Genomic DNA, 13,582 nt, shown 5'->3' with positions numbered 1-13,582 from the left:
TCTTGTCCCCAGAAGACAGGAAGTCTCTGTTTCAGGAAAGGTTTAACAGGCGGAAAAAGCAATGTTTCCCTTGTGCCTGTGTTGTCGGCCCTGTTGCATCCCTCATACAGGCTGTGAGACTTAATATCATCACCTATTCCTCCACTCTTAAAAACACCCATTTGAACTTACAGTCCCCACAGCATCCTGCAGCAGCGAGTTCCATAATTTAACACAGATGAAGACTAGTAATTAGTTTTGTACTATCAGAAATAATTGCTCCCTATACTACACTCCTGTGTGATCTTACAGATTTCTATTGTACCTCCCTCCGCATCCTCCAAGCCAGAGTGTTGTAGGCAATTAGCTTCTCTTCCTATGGAAGTTTCCCCAAGGCAGCTCCACTGCTCATTTCTCTCTTTTGGTGCTCTAAAAGCCCTCCTAGCAGTCAGGAAAACACGCTCTAGTCTGAACTGATACACGACACAGATTCAAACTACAACATACAGATAATTCCTATTTGACTGCCTGCTCCTTTCCCACTACAGTTTTGTTTGCCTACTTGACCCCAAATTGAAAACTGAGCTCTGTTTTCTTTTATTCACCAACCAAATAATTTCCTAAAATCCAGTCTCAGCTGACAGACCAGTTCTGGGAGGTCTGTCTGCAAACAGGATCAAACAGCTCAAGGAGACCTCACCGCTTCTGTTAAACAGAAGAGCCGTCAGAGAGCCCTACTCTAAACTACCCAGGTGAAGGAAAAAAACCCATATACATATACTGCACTTTCTGCCCACTCCTCCAAGCCTGCAAAACTCAGTCACTGCCCATCAGTGTGGTTCACTTGGCTGTGCTAATTGGCTGTGCATACGCTATTAATTCACTCTCTTCTTACTCTGAGGTTTAAGAGAAGTTGTAATTTGTCCCAGTTGGGAGGTAATAAAGCCAGCGCACGGTCAGTCACGGATGGCTCTGATGACTCAGCTGGTGTGAGGTAGGTAGCTTGCTAAGACACCATCTCCAGTGTGTTTGAGCCCAGTGTTTACCATCCAGCATGCGATATATATCTCAGGCCACATGCCATGAAATATTTTACAGCCCATAACCTTCTTCCCCTGGAAGCTGCTCCCACGCTCTTCCCTGAGCCCTCTTCCAGAGAACCCATTTGCTCAAGCCATTTGACAGAGACACAACCACTCAGACTGCCAACTGAGAAATATCTTTTACACCCATCAGCACTCCTGTTCCTGCAACCTGGTGCCCTTCCTGGCACCCTAGGACTTAGCAGGAACAAGTGCATCCTCACCCCTCTGTGAAAACAGCTCAGCCCTTCTTTTCCTCACCCCTATGGAGATGGCGGGTCCATCACTCCACAGTGACAGCACCACCCCAGCCTGGTAACTGGGACCTCTATGTACCTACACTAGGCTGCCAGACCCAGCACAGTGATGCTTTAAACTGGAGGGAGCTGGTCCTCTGGAGCTGGGGTGAGGCTGCTGGGGCCAGAGCCACCACAATTGAAAGGCAATGGCACGGCTGACAATGGCTCATGAGCGCTAACCCCATTGCTTTGCAGGCTTCAAGTTACAGCCATTCTCACACAGTTGTTGCCTGCTGGAAACACTCAAGCAGCTTCTTATGGATGTGGCAGGGAGGATCCATCTGCCAGGGAATTTTTTTTTCCCAGTAGCCTCCAGGGATAACTGGGACCAACACCCTCATCCCAGAACCAGCGGTTCCTTGCAGTCTACCACCTCTAACCTCAACTCCTGGACAGCTCCGAGAAGGATTGCCTTTGCCCAGGTTTTAAAGCACAGGGCAGGTAGATAGATAAGAACGGCCTTTCAAGAGGTAACACGGTGAAATAACCACTTCTAATCCATGAGAAGGAAATAGGGATTATTTCTGTTAGGGGGGGAATCCCAACAGAGACCTCAGATGAGTTCCTTGAAAGTGGGAAGGAGCTCCCCAATCTTGCTGTAATGCTGGGTTTGCTCCCTTTCATCTTAAAGCACGTGAGCAGAGCTTCATAGTGCTCCATCAGTGATGGAAACCACTTTCATGTGAAGTCCTTTTTAGGAAAAAAAAGAGAAAGGGAACAGAGAAATGTGTTTTGCAGATATTGAATGCCTTGTTGTGGCCCTACTAACTGGATAAATCTGTCTCTGAATTCTAGTACTGCTATCTCTGGCACTTTTACTAAACATTTCATTTATCTGGTAGAACTCCAAGCTCCTGGATTTCTACAGAATCCTATCCCATTTAGAAAGCATTCCTAGTTTCTGTTACTAGATGTTTTTGAGGATCCCACTAAAGACATAATGGAAAATCACTTCAGCCATATTCTGTTGAAATTCAAACTATATAAAGAATATCTCTCTCCGCTGCATTCCATCCGTTTGAAGGATTCTCCTTACTGGATGCCAGTTGGTTTCCTCCAGATTAAACTCTGAAGACTTTTCAAAACAAATAATTTCCAAGCTTGATCATATGCCACCTGAGCGAGCTAGGAAAAACCCAAAGAAACCCTCAACAAAAGCAGACACACACAAAAGAACCCCAAACCAACAACCCACCAACACAACCCACTGAGAAATCACTCGTTGTTCCTATTTATAACCACACTTCATTTTATTTTGAAATTAAACATCCAAACTCTGGATTTAATATTAGGCAGCTGTTAATAGTTTACCATGTAAAGCTTGGTTGTCACATTGAAAGTATTTTTGTGGAGCACTTAACTCTTGCAGTCACACCCAATGCTACTCCTGGCATTATACACATCTTTAAAATGATTTACAATGCTATTTGTTTCCGTGTGCAAACATTCCACAGAACACCAACATAAATACCACAGGGAGAAGCTCGCGCTCTTTCATGCCCATTTCCCCTCCGGACTGTCTTAACCAGGACAGCATTTGCAAACTGTACGAGAACACCACTGAAGCAAAGAAACTGCACGTGGCTTAACAAGGAATAACCTTTGGAAAAAGCATTTAGATGAAGAATCATTTACAGCTTTTCTTAATTGCTATAGCCAGCTCACTTTGGAGCTCAGCAGCATTACAGAAGAGAAGTAATACCATCTATCAGTGAAAAGCTTATCTCCTTTCAAAATCCTTTATTTACCGCTGCTCCAGACATTCCATAAACAAGTTCAACTTCGGCTGGAGTTTTCCGCATTTATTTTCCTGCCAGAAGTAGCATTTTTGGAAGAAAAAAGAAAAAAAGTAAACCAGTATAATCGAGCCTCAAGTTCCATATGTTTCATAGATAGAGTAGCTGTCCTCTCTGCTCCAACAAAACACTGCCTGAAGACAACTCAGCAACACCAGAACCAATATGGTCTAAATTTGGCTTAGGTTGTAGACCTAAAAAATATAACCCACAATAGCAGGAATCGGCTGCCACGATTCCGCTGTTAAAGGCACAGAGGCTTTGGTGGCCTGCCTGGCCTCTTTGCTCAGGATGAACTGATGCACATACCTGGGCTCGGTTTGGCTTCTTCACAGTTGCCTAGAGGAACATCCCACCCACAGGCTGTCCTGGGTGGCCTCCTTCCCGAAGGAAGCACAAGGACATATTGCAACCTAAACATTAACTGTTGTGGCAACACTGGCAGCTGATCACCAGCCACTGCCTCTGCCAGTGGGTCCTCCCTTGTCAGATAATGAAGGTGTACCTGACCTGACAGAGAGGGATGTCCTCCTACCCCAGGTGAAAACAACACCTGGGAGAACCAAGTATGCAGCCTGCTCCGTGTTCAGCTTCAGGGAGCCCTGGGAAGGGTGGTGGTCAGGGGAGGGAAGGCAGCAGGGAGTGCTCTGGCAGCCACATCTGGCAGCCATCCCACCCAGGCACTCTTGCCCTCAGCCAGAGGCAGGATTGTGGCAGAACAACTACGCCTGCACCTTGTGCCCGCCTCTCCCAAAGCCACATCCAGTGTGGGCTGTGGGCAGAGGAACACCACCCTGCCCGATCCAGCCGCTAGGACGCAGTGAAACAGTAGTATCACGCTCTCTCCGACTGCTCAGCAGAGGTAGGCGGCCCCTAACAGAAGGGCCAACAAACAAATGACAACCATCCCCGCTGCCCCCAAGCACCCTGTGAACTAAAAAGCCAGGAACAAATCAGATCACCCTGTCGCTGGTTCCTATAATAAACACAACTTGTTCTCATGCTGCATTACAAATACCAAGCCTCACTATTGCACGACAGAGGTACGTTCATTATTATTTCATGCCCGTTTCACAGACAGGGAAAGCAAAGACCAACAAGAACATTTTCAGAAGCACTGGCTTTTAACTTGCTGTCACTCTGGGGATGCCCGGCTGAAGGCACTGAACCACAAATACTCCAAAACGAACACATGTAAAGAAATAGAGCAAAACCAAACCCAAATTAGCCAGTTTCTGGATTGTAGGTCAGAACCACATTACTGGCCAAAACCACGGGTTGCCTTAGCTCTCCCTTCTCACAGTAAGCAGGTTATTAGGAAAGCTTCTATCAGGAGACTTCAGGAGGCACGCACACAAGGAGCCAGGTAACTTTTGGAAAAGGCAGGAACATCACTTCTGTGTAACTGTACAAGACTTCATCTCGTGGTTATCAGCATTTCTATCAGCACAGCGCTGCTTAGCCACCTCCCTCTGAAAGGCACTTTGAGATGCAAGGTGCAATATGCATGTAAATTATCATTAAAGCATCCTCTGTTTCACCAGGGCATTTTCAGATTGGGGCTGCTGTTTTAATGGGTTGCCTCCCAGGAAACTGACTTCACCTGTAATGACATGGTGAATGCTAATGACCAGTGTTTAATTGGGGCAGTGTTAGTAAAATTTTGCTTCAGAGGGATTCAATTTAGCTGGTGCCAAGGAGTTAAGTGATTAATCAGGTGTTAAATAGTACGTACTTCTCCCATTCAAACTTACACCCACTGAACTTAATGAGAGTTTTGGCATTGACACTAACAGAAGAAGGATCCTCCTCCTAGTACATAAGTTCCCTAATAAACACTAAGGAACATGCTCTGTACTAGCAGATACTCGGCCTTGGTTAAGGGTAACAGAATTCTGACCATGTGATGCTGAACAGTCCCTCAGCAAGGAAAGCGTTTGGTGGGAGAGCGCTCTTTGCAAAAACTGCATCAATGAAGTATTAGGAGACATAAAGCACTACTTAAAAATTAACTTAATCTGGGGAAGCCAGTTAAGATTGAAAGCTCAAATACTCCACTGATTCTTTGCCCTTTGGCTTACACCATCACTCTTTTTCCCCCTTCTTCCTTTTTTAAATGATTACAAAGTACATCCTTGAATCCAAAATAAGCACCAGTGAGACAAGACCTCGAGCTACAGAATTCTGTGCTGACTCCTGCAGTGCCCATGCGATCGCAAGGACCACCACATACAGCTTACTGCAAGAGAAAGCTCTCCCATCCACCAGCATACAGCTGCATTAAAATCTCCACCGGAGTCAGTTGTGAAACCCAATTCACAGGAAGGCTCTGTGCCTTCAGTGCTGCCCACCAAAAGTACTCTCAGCTCAAACATCAGCCAGGCACACACAGGGGAGCCTAGGCTAGGATCAGCCCTGGACTGGGAGATTTTAAGCAGCTGGTCCCCCCCATATTCCCAGTTTCAGTTCCCCCACAACTCTATACTTTTGCCAGCACAACTGTTTGCGGTAGCGTGGCAAATAGAATTGAGCAACTGAAATTGCCAGATTTATAAAAAGGAAAATAAATCACACTGCACCCTTTGGTACCCTTCTATTTGCCTGATGAATTTTGAGCCTCCATGTGACACCATGGTGATATTCTTGAGCTATTAAGAATTCAAGGGAAAAACAGGGAGATCCTCATAATCAGAAAGTTCCAAGTGAGGTTTTAAACAGAACTCATTACCACATGGACCTTAGTTAATCACAAAAATCATCACCTTTGTCTAAACTCCTTGCCCCGTCTCCCTTTGAGCTTTTGCCCTCCTATAAGTTTTTGCCAAGATGTTTACACTCTCCCTGTGCCTCAGTTCTCCCACCTGGGGGAAGAGAGGTGAGGCTGTAAGGATCACTTGCCAATACCATAACAAGTGCCAATGTCATGTCAGTATATACAATACTATAATCAGCTAACTACTATGGCTCAGGATCAGACGAACAGGTTTACTACCAACATAGACATCCCAGCACCTGGGATGAAAAAGGCTGTCCAAATACGACGACCACACCACATGTCCCTTCCCAACCCATCTCGGAGCCAAAGCCCTCAGGTGCTTTCAGACTGGAGTATGGCACAAGCCCGAAGGCTGTCGGTTCACGCAGGGAGTACGCTGACACCCTAAGTTGTAACAAACACTGAGGGTCCAACCTTCACACTCACCTCTGACACCCAAGATCTGTCTCTAACTCCAGCAATGACTTCTCTGCAGCTTCAGACTTTCTGCAGACCCTTAACTTCTTTGCCACAACAGCAAGGTTGGAGTTACTGGGTCTGCTTGCCATCAGTCAGGCAAGCACACACCCAAGCGTTGGCAAGATCAGGGTATTTAGCATTGGGTTTCTCCTCTCTCAGAGGAAGAGAATGTAAGCAATCACACATACTTGCCGCAAAGCGAGCACATATCAATATACAATCACACATACATACTGATAAGTACCTGACACAAACCGAGATATTACTGCAAGTTCATGTTGATTACCAGTAGTTAAATATATACCAAAAACTTCACCTCCTTTGAGCTTTCCTACATCTTATTGAAGCACTTCTCTAGTAAGGTGAGATGGCGAGACCGTGCACTGAGCAGCTTGAGCATAAACAAAGTAGCAGCCTTCACTCCCTCTGCTGAAGCTGTCGGTGGCTCATCACCTCAGTTGCTGTGGCGTTTACTGCACGCAACCTTGATCCATATTGCAGGAGGAAGGGAAACAAACAAATATATAGAAAATGCATCCTCTAGCACCACTGCTTCCAGTTCACAGGCTCCTAATGAAGCTCCGCAGCACCCTCACAGCACAACACTTGGCTACTTTTCAGAACAACACAGCAGCTTAGCACCAAAGTTGGAGTACGGTGAGGAGCTTGCTCCTCTGCCCTGACCTCATGCTCTGCAAGTCGGGCTGACACGCTACAGAAATCATCACTCGTACCTGTATAATCACACTACCATTTACACAACACCTCTTAAATCCAGCTGCTGATTGCAGCCACCTCTAACTCCTCCTGGATGAAACAAGCATCCAGAAAGCAATGGTTGTTAGAAAAAACGAAGAGAAAATTACCCTGAATGGTTTGACTGGTGAAGAAATGTTATCATTGGAAATTCACACTTTGGTCTGAAAAAATGTACTTTCTATGTTTGAAACTAATAAAACAATTCCCCAAAAAGCTGGTAGCAGAAGTTTCTGTTCTCTGACAAAAATTAACTGCACAAGTCAGCATGTAAACAAACTACACACTGCAAAAGGAAAATAAGTTCAGACCATGATCTTTAGAATCAGTCACTTCAAAAACACATCAGATTCCCAGTATCTGCCTAAACATAATAAAAATTTGGCATTTAATCACTTCAAGACTCAAACAGAAGTTTGTATCTCCTCCTGCTATGGAGCAAATACATTACAGATGATTCTGTAACATACCTTAGTGAGGCTAGCTAAGGACCAGCTTTACTGCTCCCAAAATCAACAGCAGTGCTATCACCAACTTCAGTAAGAGCAGAATTAAACCTCGTATTCTCAAAACAACACACATCAAAAACAAGTAAACACAACTCATATGACACTACTTTTTCATGGCATTTGCATTCTTCTGTCCAGAGAACACATCCTACCTTTCCACAGGATTTACTAATAAAAACAGCAGTTATATTTCATTTTACATACGTATACATATATATATAGGGTTCTGCTTAGTTAATTGTACACGTTTTGCCTGCACTAGCATTTTACCACCCTGCAATGCGCATACAATACCCCATTATCCAATTTGTTCATCTGCGTTATGAAAAGTCCAACTAGACTCTCTGAGCCACGAGACTTCATGGGACACGGGCCTGATCCCATTTAACTCAGCAAGAGAAAATACACCCCCAACTTTTCAAACTGAGGTCACAGCATACAGAACATAAGACTCCCATCATAAACGTACACAAATTGGGACAAGCAAACAAAAAAGCATCATGGTGAGTAAATACGTGTTCATTCTAGGCTCTCTCCCTTAGAGCCTGGAAGTCACCTTTTCGTGCCAGTCAGGGAGAGGCAACTGTTAAAGCACTCTTAACTCGGGCAGTTAGTCGTGAGCAGGAGGAAGATTCCTGGCTGGCAGCAAAGCAAAGCAACTCCTCCAGAAATCACACGACTGGAATGAGAGGAAAGCACTATTTCTAGCAGATAGGAAGGGTCTGGACAAAAAAGGAAACTCAATTTTGTTTCCATTGTCTCAGCTTTACACCGCTTCCACTTAAAACCAGAAACTTCACGGGGCAATCCCTCCTTCAACAGGCCAAGCCACGGAGAAACGGATCCCCCAGGCCCTGGCAGCACGGGGCCGGGCTGTGCAGCCCCGGCTCCTCTACCTGCTGACGGGCAAAAGATGCTAGTAAATGCAGTGAGTAAGAATTAATAGGAAGGGAAAGGAAAGGAAAGGAAAGGAAAGGAAAGGAAAGGAAAGGAAAGGAAAGGAAAGGAAAGGAAAGGAAAGGAAAGGAAACCCCCCACATCCCCATGCTGGTGGAAGCAGCAGCGGCTGCATGTCCCCGACGGCAGGAAACTTTCTGCGAAGTTGCCGTCGGGGGCCGTCGGGCCACCAGCCCCGCGGGAGAGGGGAGGAGGACGGGAAGGGCGCCCCGGCTCCGTTTCAACCTCCCGTCCCGCCGCCAGCTCCTGCCGTGAGGAACCACGCCACGAAACCTCGGCCGCCGAGGCTGTGCCCTGCGTTTCCCCGACGGGGGCTTGGGGAAGGGGGGGGGGTACCACGGTGACAACCGACGGGAGTCACGTCCCTGTGTGTTCCCCGCCCGCCTCCACCGGGAGCTCCGCGATGCCTCGGCCGGGGGGTGCCCGCTGACAGGGGCCGGACGGACACAGGGATGGAGCTTTACCTTGATGCAACACTGAGCAGGAGCCTCAGACATCTCTCAGCAGGGAAGCGGCGAAGCCCGGCGGGGCGGGCGGACGGACGGACGGGAAGTTCTCGGGCTTTCCCCACTTTCCGCTCCCCTCCCGGCCCGTCCCCTCAAGGGGAAGTTTCCGCCGCCACCATGGCGCGGCCCGCGGAGCTGCCCGGGGGAGAGGCGGAGTCCCCCCCCCTGCCGCCTGGGGTCCCCTCCTCAGCGGTGCCGGTGCCGCCGCCAGCCGCCTCCTCCGAGTGAGCGCGATCGCTCCCTCCCCGCTGAGCGCGACTGTGCGTGTGTGCGTGTGTGTGTGTGTGCGTGTGTATGTATGTATGTATGTATGTGTGTGTATGTGTGTGTGTGTGTGTGTGTGACCGCGCGCGCTCTGCCCGCGTGCGGCGCGGGGGGAAATGGAAGTGGGAAAAGGGGGGGGGAAGGGGGAAGAAGGGGCGGCGCTGCCGTCACGGCCCCGCTCCCCTCCCGGTGTTTTCCTTCCTGGAAGAGAGAAACCGAAAGGCGGCGGGGGAAGGGCCGGGCGCTGCGCCCCGCCCCACCGCTGCTCATTGATCCGGAGTTTCGGGGCCGAAACTGACGTGGGTTCCCGGCACCCCGCGCCGCCCCTTAAAGGGCTCGCGTCGCCCCGAACAGCCACCACCGGCGGGGAGGGGCGAACGGGAGGGCGGTGGTGCCGGTTTCCCCGTCGCCGTGGGCGCCCTCGGGTGCCCGTGCGGGGCGGGCAAAGCAGAGGGAAAGATGGAAGGGCGCAGCCGCGTCGCGTCGGCTCAATTCGGTGTCGTTTGACGCCGCGGGCCCTTTAAATGCCGCGCGCCGATACTGGCGTTCAGCGGCGGAGATGGGCAGCGGGATGAGCGAACGTGGCTGGCGGGGAGGGGAGGGATGGCAGCGGGCGGAGCGGTTGGCCCGCGGGCAGCACAATGGCCTTTGTTCCATTTGTTCCACCTCCGGAGCGGCCCCTTTAAGAGCCCCGACCAGGAAATGAGGCTCGGGTTACGGCGGGGCACGGGAAGTCCGGGGCGGAAGCACTGCCGGTCGCTGTGGTCCTGCAGCCCCAATCGTGGGCCGCTGTCCCACAGATTCCCCCCTCTCCGTCGGTGAGCCCCTGCCTGGCGGAAGACGGCCGACCCCTCGGAGAAACGTTGTGGAGCCTGGGGCTCTGCCCGTGTTTAGAGCCCGGGCCGGATGGCACCAGCGCAGAGGTTCAGGTCGGGGTTGTCTCACCCGTACCTTATGGGGTACATGGTGTAACATGTGTTTTCAGCTGCAGTGGAACAGGGCTGTTCTTCTGCACTCTGTGGCTCCTGCGGGTGCAGGAGTGGGTACAGCCCGAGCCCTCTTGACGGGGGTGGGAAGAGGGGTTGGGAAGGAAAAACAACTTGCTCCTCTCTTCATCTAAATCTCTCTTTGTGAGTTTAGAGAGAGTTTTTGGCGTCCTGGCTGGTTTTTGGATGCACCCACTTCATTGCAAGTTGGGAACGTGCGTGGGAGCACAACAGCCCTGCTTGTACCCGTGTCACTGAAAGGCAGAGCAACCTCTGGAGCGTGCTGGAAGGATGCTGTGCCTTGGAATACAACAGGCTCCTATTCAGTGATTCAGTGCTACTGAAAATAGCAGATGAGAGGCAATCCTACTATGGTGTTTTAAAGCAAGCCTCAGCACATATGTGGCATTTGCTTAGCTGTGGCACGCTTGCATCAAATGCAGATCCCCTTCATCTGCGTGGCCCGAAGGCCGGGCTGCTGGGGTCTCATGGTAGTCTAGTCCCCTCTTGGTGGGCTACTGCAGGCCATTTTCCAGACAGGGCTGACTCCTCACAGCCTCTTACAGCTTCACAGTGGCTAGTCCCTGACATGAATCGAGGAAGATGGAGGGAAGGTACTATTTCCTCTCAGCCTAGCAACCAGTGACCCTTTTTTAACACAGGGCCAACTCAATAATAAAGGATTCATATTTACCTGTCTTCTCTCTGCACGGCTGAACTTCTGGAGTAGAGTCGCTGCATCTCTATCACTTTTACAATGCCGCTCTCCCCTATTATTCTCTCTGCTTCATCACTATGATGTTTTCCTTTTCTACCTGCACGATTACCACTGCGTTTCTGAAGTGCTGAGTCATTATTCTGTATCTCATGGCAAGTTGGGGTCTTTTGTGATTCTTTATATTAAATGCAGAAATCAGAGATGGAAAAGACCTGCTAGGTCATCTGCTTCACTCCCCTGCAGGTAAAGGATTTGCAGCACGTGCTAGATTGCTCTGTCTGCTTTAGTTTTAAATGCCTCAGGTAATGGGGCATTTCTTTTCAAGACTCTTCCTTTTCAAGACTATTTCACGCTCCAGCAAGTCCCATGGTCAGGAAGATATTTGTCCTATATTTTCATTTGTCTGGTTTCACCCTATTACGCCTGGTTATAACCAGGAGTATTGTACTGCCCTAAACAAATTTTCCTCTCTCTGGCTCTTTATACGTTGCACCCAGGTATCACTTTTTTCCCCTAGCTGTTGCCATTCCTTTTTATCTCCTTTGATTCATCAGTCCCTGTGGCCACTTTATTATTGTCATTGGTCTTCTCTAATTCCCATTCAATTGGTCATCTCAGCCCACAGATGACCACACTTAGGGACAAGTATCTGCCTGATCCTTTGTGAATGCAGCCAAAACCCCATCATGGTTTAGTTTGTCCCCAGCCTGCCTCAGAAGCTTATACGAAACTTGCCACCTGCCATTGTCCTGAATGAGAGCTGGTCCTGTTACTCCTCAGTGTTCTCTCTTGCAGTGCAACTGCAATCTCTTTTTCTCCATGGAAACTGGTGAAGCTACACGTCCCGAGTGGTTATTTGTCTGCCTGGAGTTTCAACATCTGTTCCTTCCGGGTCACTGATAGCTGCTGTTCCTCACACTTTGATTAATGGCCCTTACAAACATGGGCCTTGATCCATCTCTCGACCAGTGTGAATGGTTGCAAGTACTTGTCCAAGTTCACAGTCTGGTTTAGAGCTGTTCTCTTTCAGCTCTTCCGCTCTTTTTTCCACTACTCCACTAAATGTGAGGGCAATGGATGGTAACTAGAAAAGGTAGGGAGATAAACAGTGAATGCGTAGGGAAGGACACAGTCATGAGTGCAGTACCTTTCCAGCCAGAAGTCAATCCCGTTGAAGTTGCTGTAAGAAAACATGACTGGACAAAACATACCACACGACCTTGCCAACAGAAGCAGATATGCCTCAACCATGCTAACCAGGTGCTAGCCACAGTGACTGGAGAACATCTTTGAACCCTTTAAACAAGGAGGGCCAGAGTCCTTGTAATGTGTTAGCTTGGTTGTTTCTCTGACCTGGTTTCTCACGGTTCCTCTCATTAGTTCTGTCTCTTGAGATATCATGGTCCTGGCTTCTGCACCTTACAGGAGAAGAAAACTGCTACCAAATCTCCTGGTGAGCAGGATGGTCTGTGGCTGCAGGACAGTTGCTATGGAAATTTGAGGAGAAAGCTTCTCCAGCTTCTCCCTTTAAATCCACACTGCATGGAGACTGCACAGAACGGAAAGGAAGACCATTAGCTTGTATTAAACCTTGAACGAAAAGGAAGACCATTAGCTTGTATTAAACCTTGAGCAGGCTCTCAGTTAACTTCCTTCCCTCTCACCTAGAGGCTACTGCTTAGTTTATCTCTAGGGAGGAACTTTTAGTTAAAACAGGATTTACAATCCCACAGAGACACCTGTCATCAACAGCCTAGTCAGTAATCCCCTAACTTTCTGCTCAGATAGATGGTGGCAATGCTAATTCAGGCAAAAGGTAATGGTACTCTGGCCTGTGAAGTGAGGCCAAGTCCCTGCCTTGCTTAGGGCTCTCCCAGGAAAGGAAGATGGGTGGCATGGTTGGGGACAGCAGCAGGATGAGAAAAAACATAGACAAAAGTGTGTTCTTCCTCCTTATAGAGGCCTGAAAATCTGGCTTTGGATGCTTATGTTTTCTGGTCTAGAATTTGTCCCTAGAGCAAGCCCTGAAGAAAAGGAGGCAAACCAACTTTTCCTCTGGACTTTTTCATTTCCTGTCCACAGTGGTGCATCTGCATACTGCCTTCCACTGATTCTGTGTTACCTGGGCTGCTTTTACAGCCATGAGACTCCTAGTGTTTTCCTAGATGCACTTTCTCAACAGCTAGTTTAGCTTTTTCCCTATGCCCCTGAAGGATGTTGGAGCCTTCTTCCCAAAGGAGTTAGACACTTGGGAACCTACATCCAGCCAAAAGCCAAAGTTTTAATTTCTTCTTCTGTGTACTGGTTTTCTAGTTTCAGCAGTGTAGAGCAGTACCTCAGACATTTGCAATAATTGTTGACTTCACCTTGCTTTTATTAAGGAGACTTTGATCATGGTAGTGTTTTTTTTTCCTCTTTGTATTTGCGAAAGCACTCATTAGTTCCCAATGCTCAGATATCATTAACTCGTCCTGTTTCTCTCCTGTTATCTTTTC

General features: G+C 48.4%; 1 protein-coding gene across 3 annotated transcripts in view; it reads right to left on the bottom strand.

Moving 5' to 3' along the window:
- Positions 1–9,652, bottom strand: part of ETV6 (ETS variant transcription factor 6) — a 134,083-nt gene extending 124,431 nt beyond the window's left edge. For 2 of the 3 annotated variants that reach the window (XM_061476370.1, XM_061476371.1), the window contains exon 1: positions 9,078–9,647. In XM_061476370.1, coding sequence (XP_061332354.1) covers positions 9,078–9,110 — 33 coding nt within the window. In that variant the 5' untranslated portion in view covers positions 9,111–9,647. Of the gene's footprint in view, positions 1–9,077 lie in introns of all 3 variants that reach the window. The other variant, XM_061476372.1, reaches the window with a different exon arrangement.
- Positions 9,653–13,582: the final 3,930 nt, after the last annotated feature.

The sequence above is a fragment of the Pezoporus flaviventris genome, unplaced genomic scaffold, assembly GCF_033815535.1.
Source record: "Pezoporus flaviventris isolate CSIRO_AGI_PZ_B2104156 unplaced genomic scaffold, CSIRO_AGI_Pfla_v1 ptg000096l, whole genome shotgun sequence".
NCBI lineage: Eukaryota > Metazoa > Chordata > Aves > Psittaciformes > Psittacidae > Pezoporus > Pezoporus flaviventris.
This window is presented reverse-complemented; position numbering and strand designations above follow the sequence as displayed.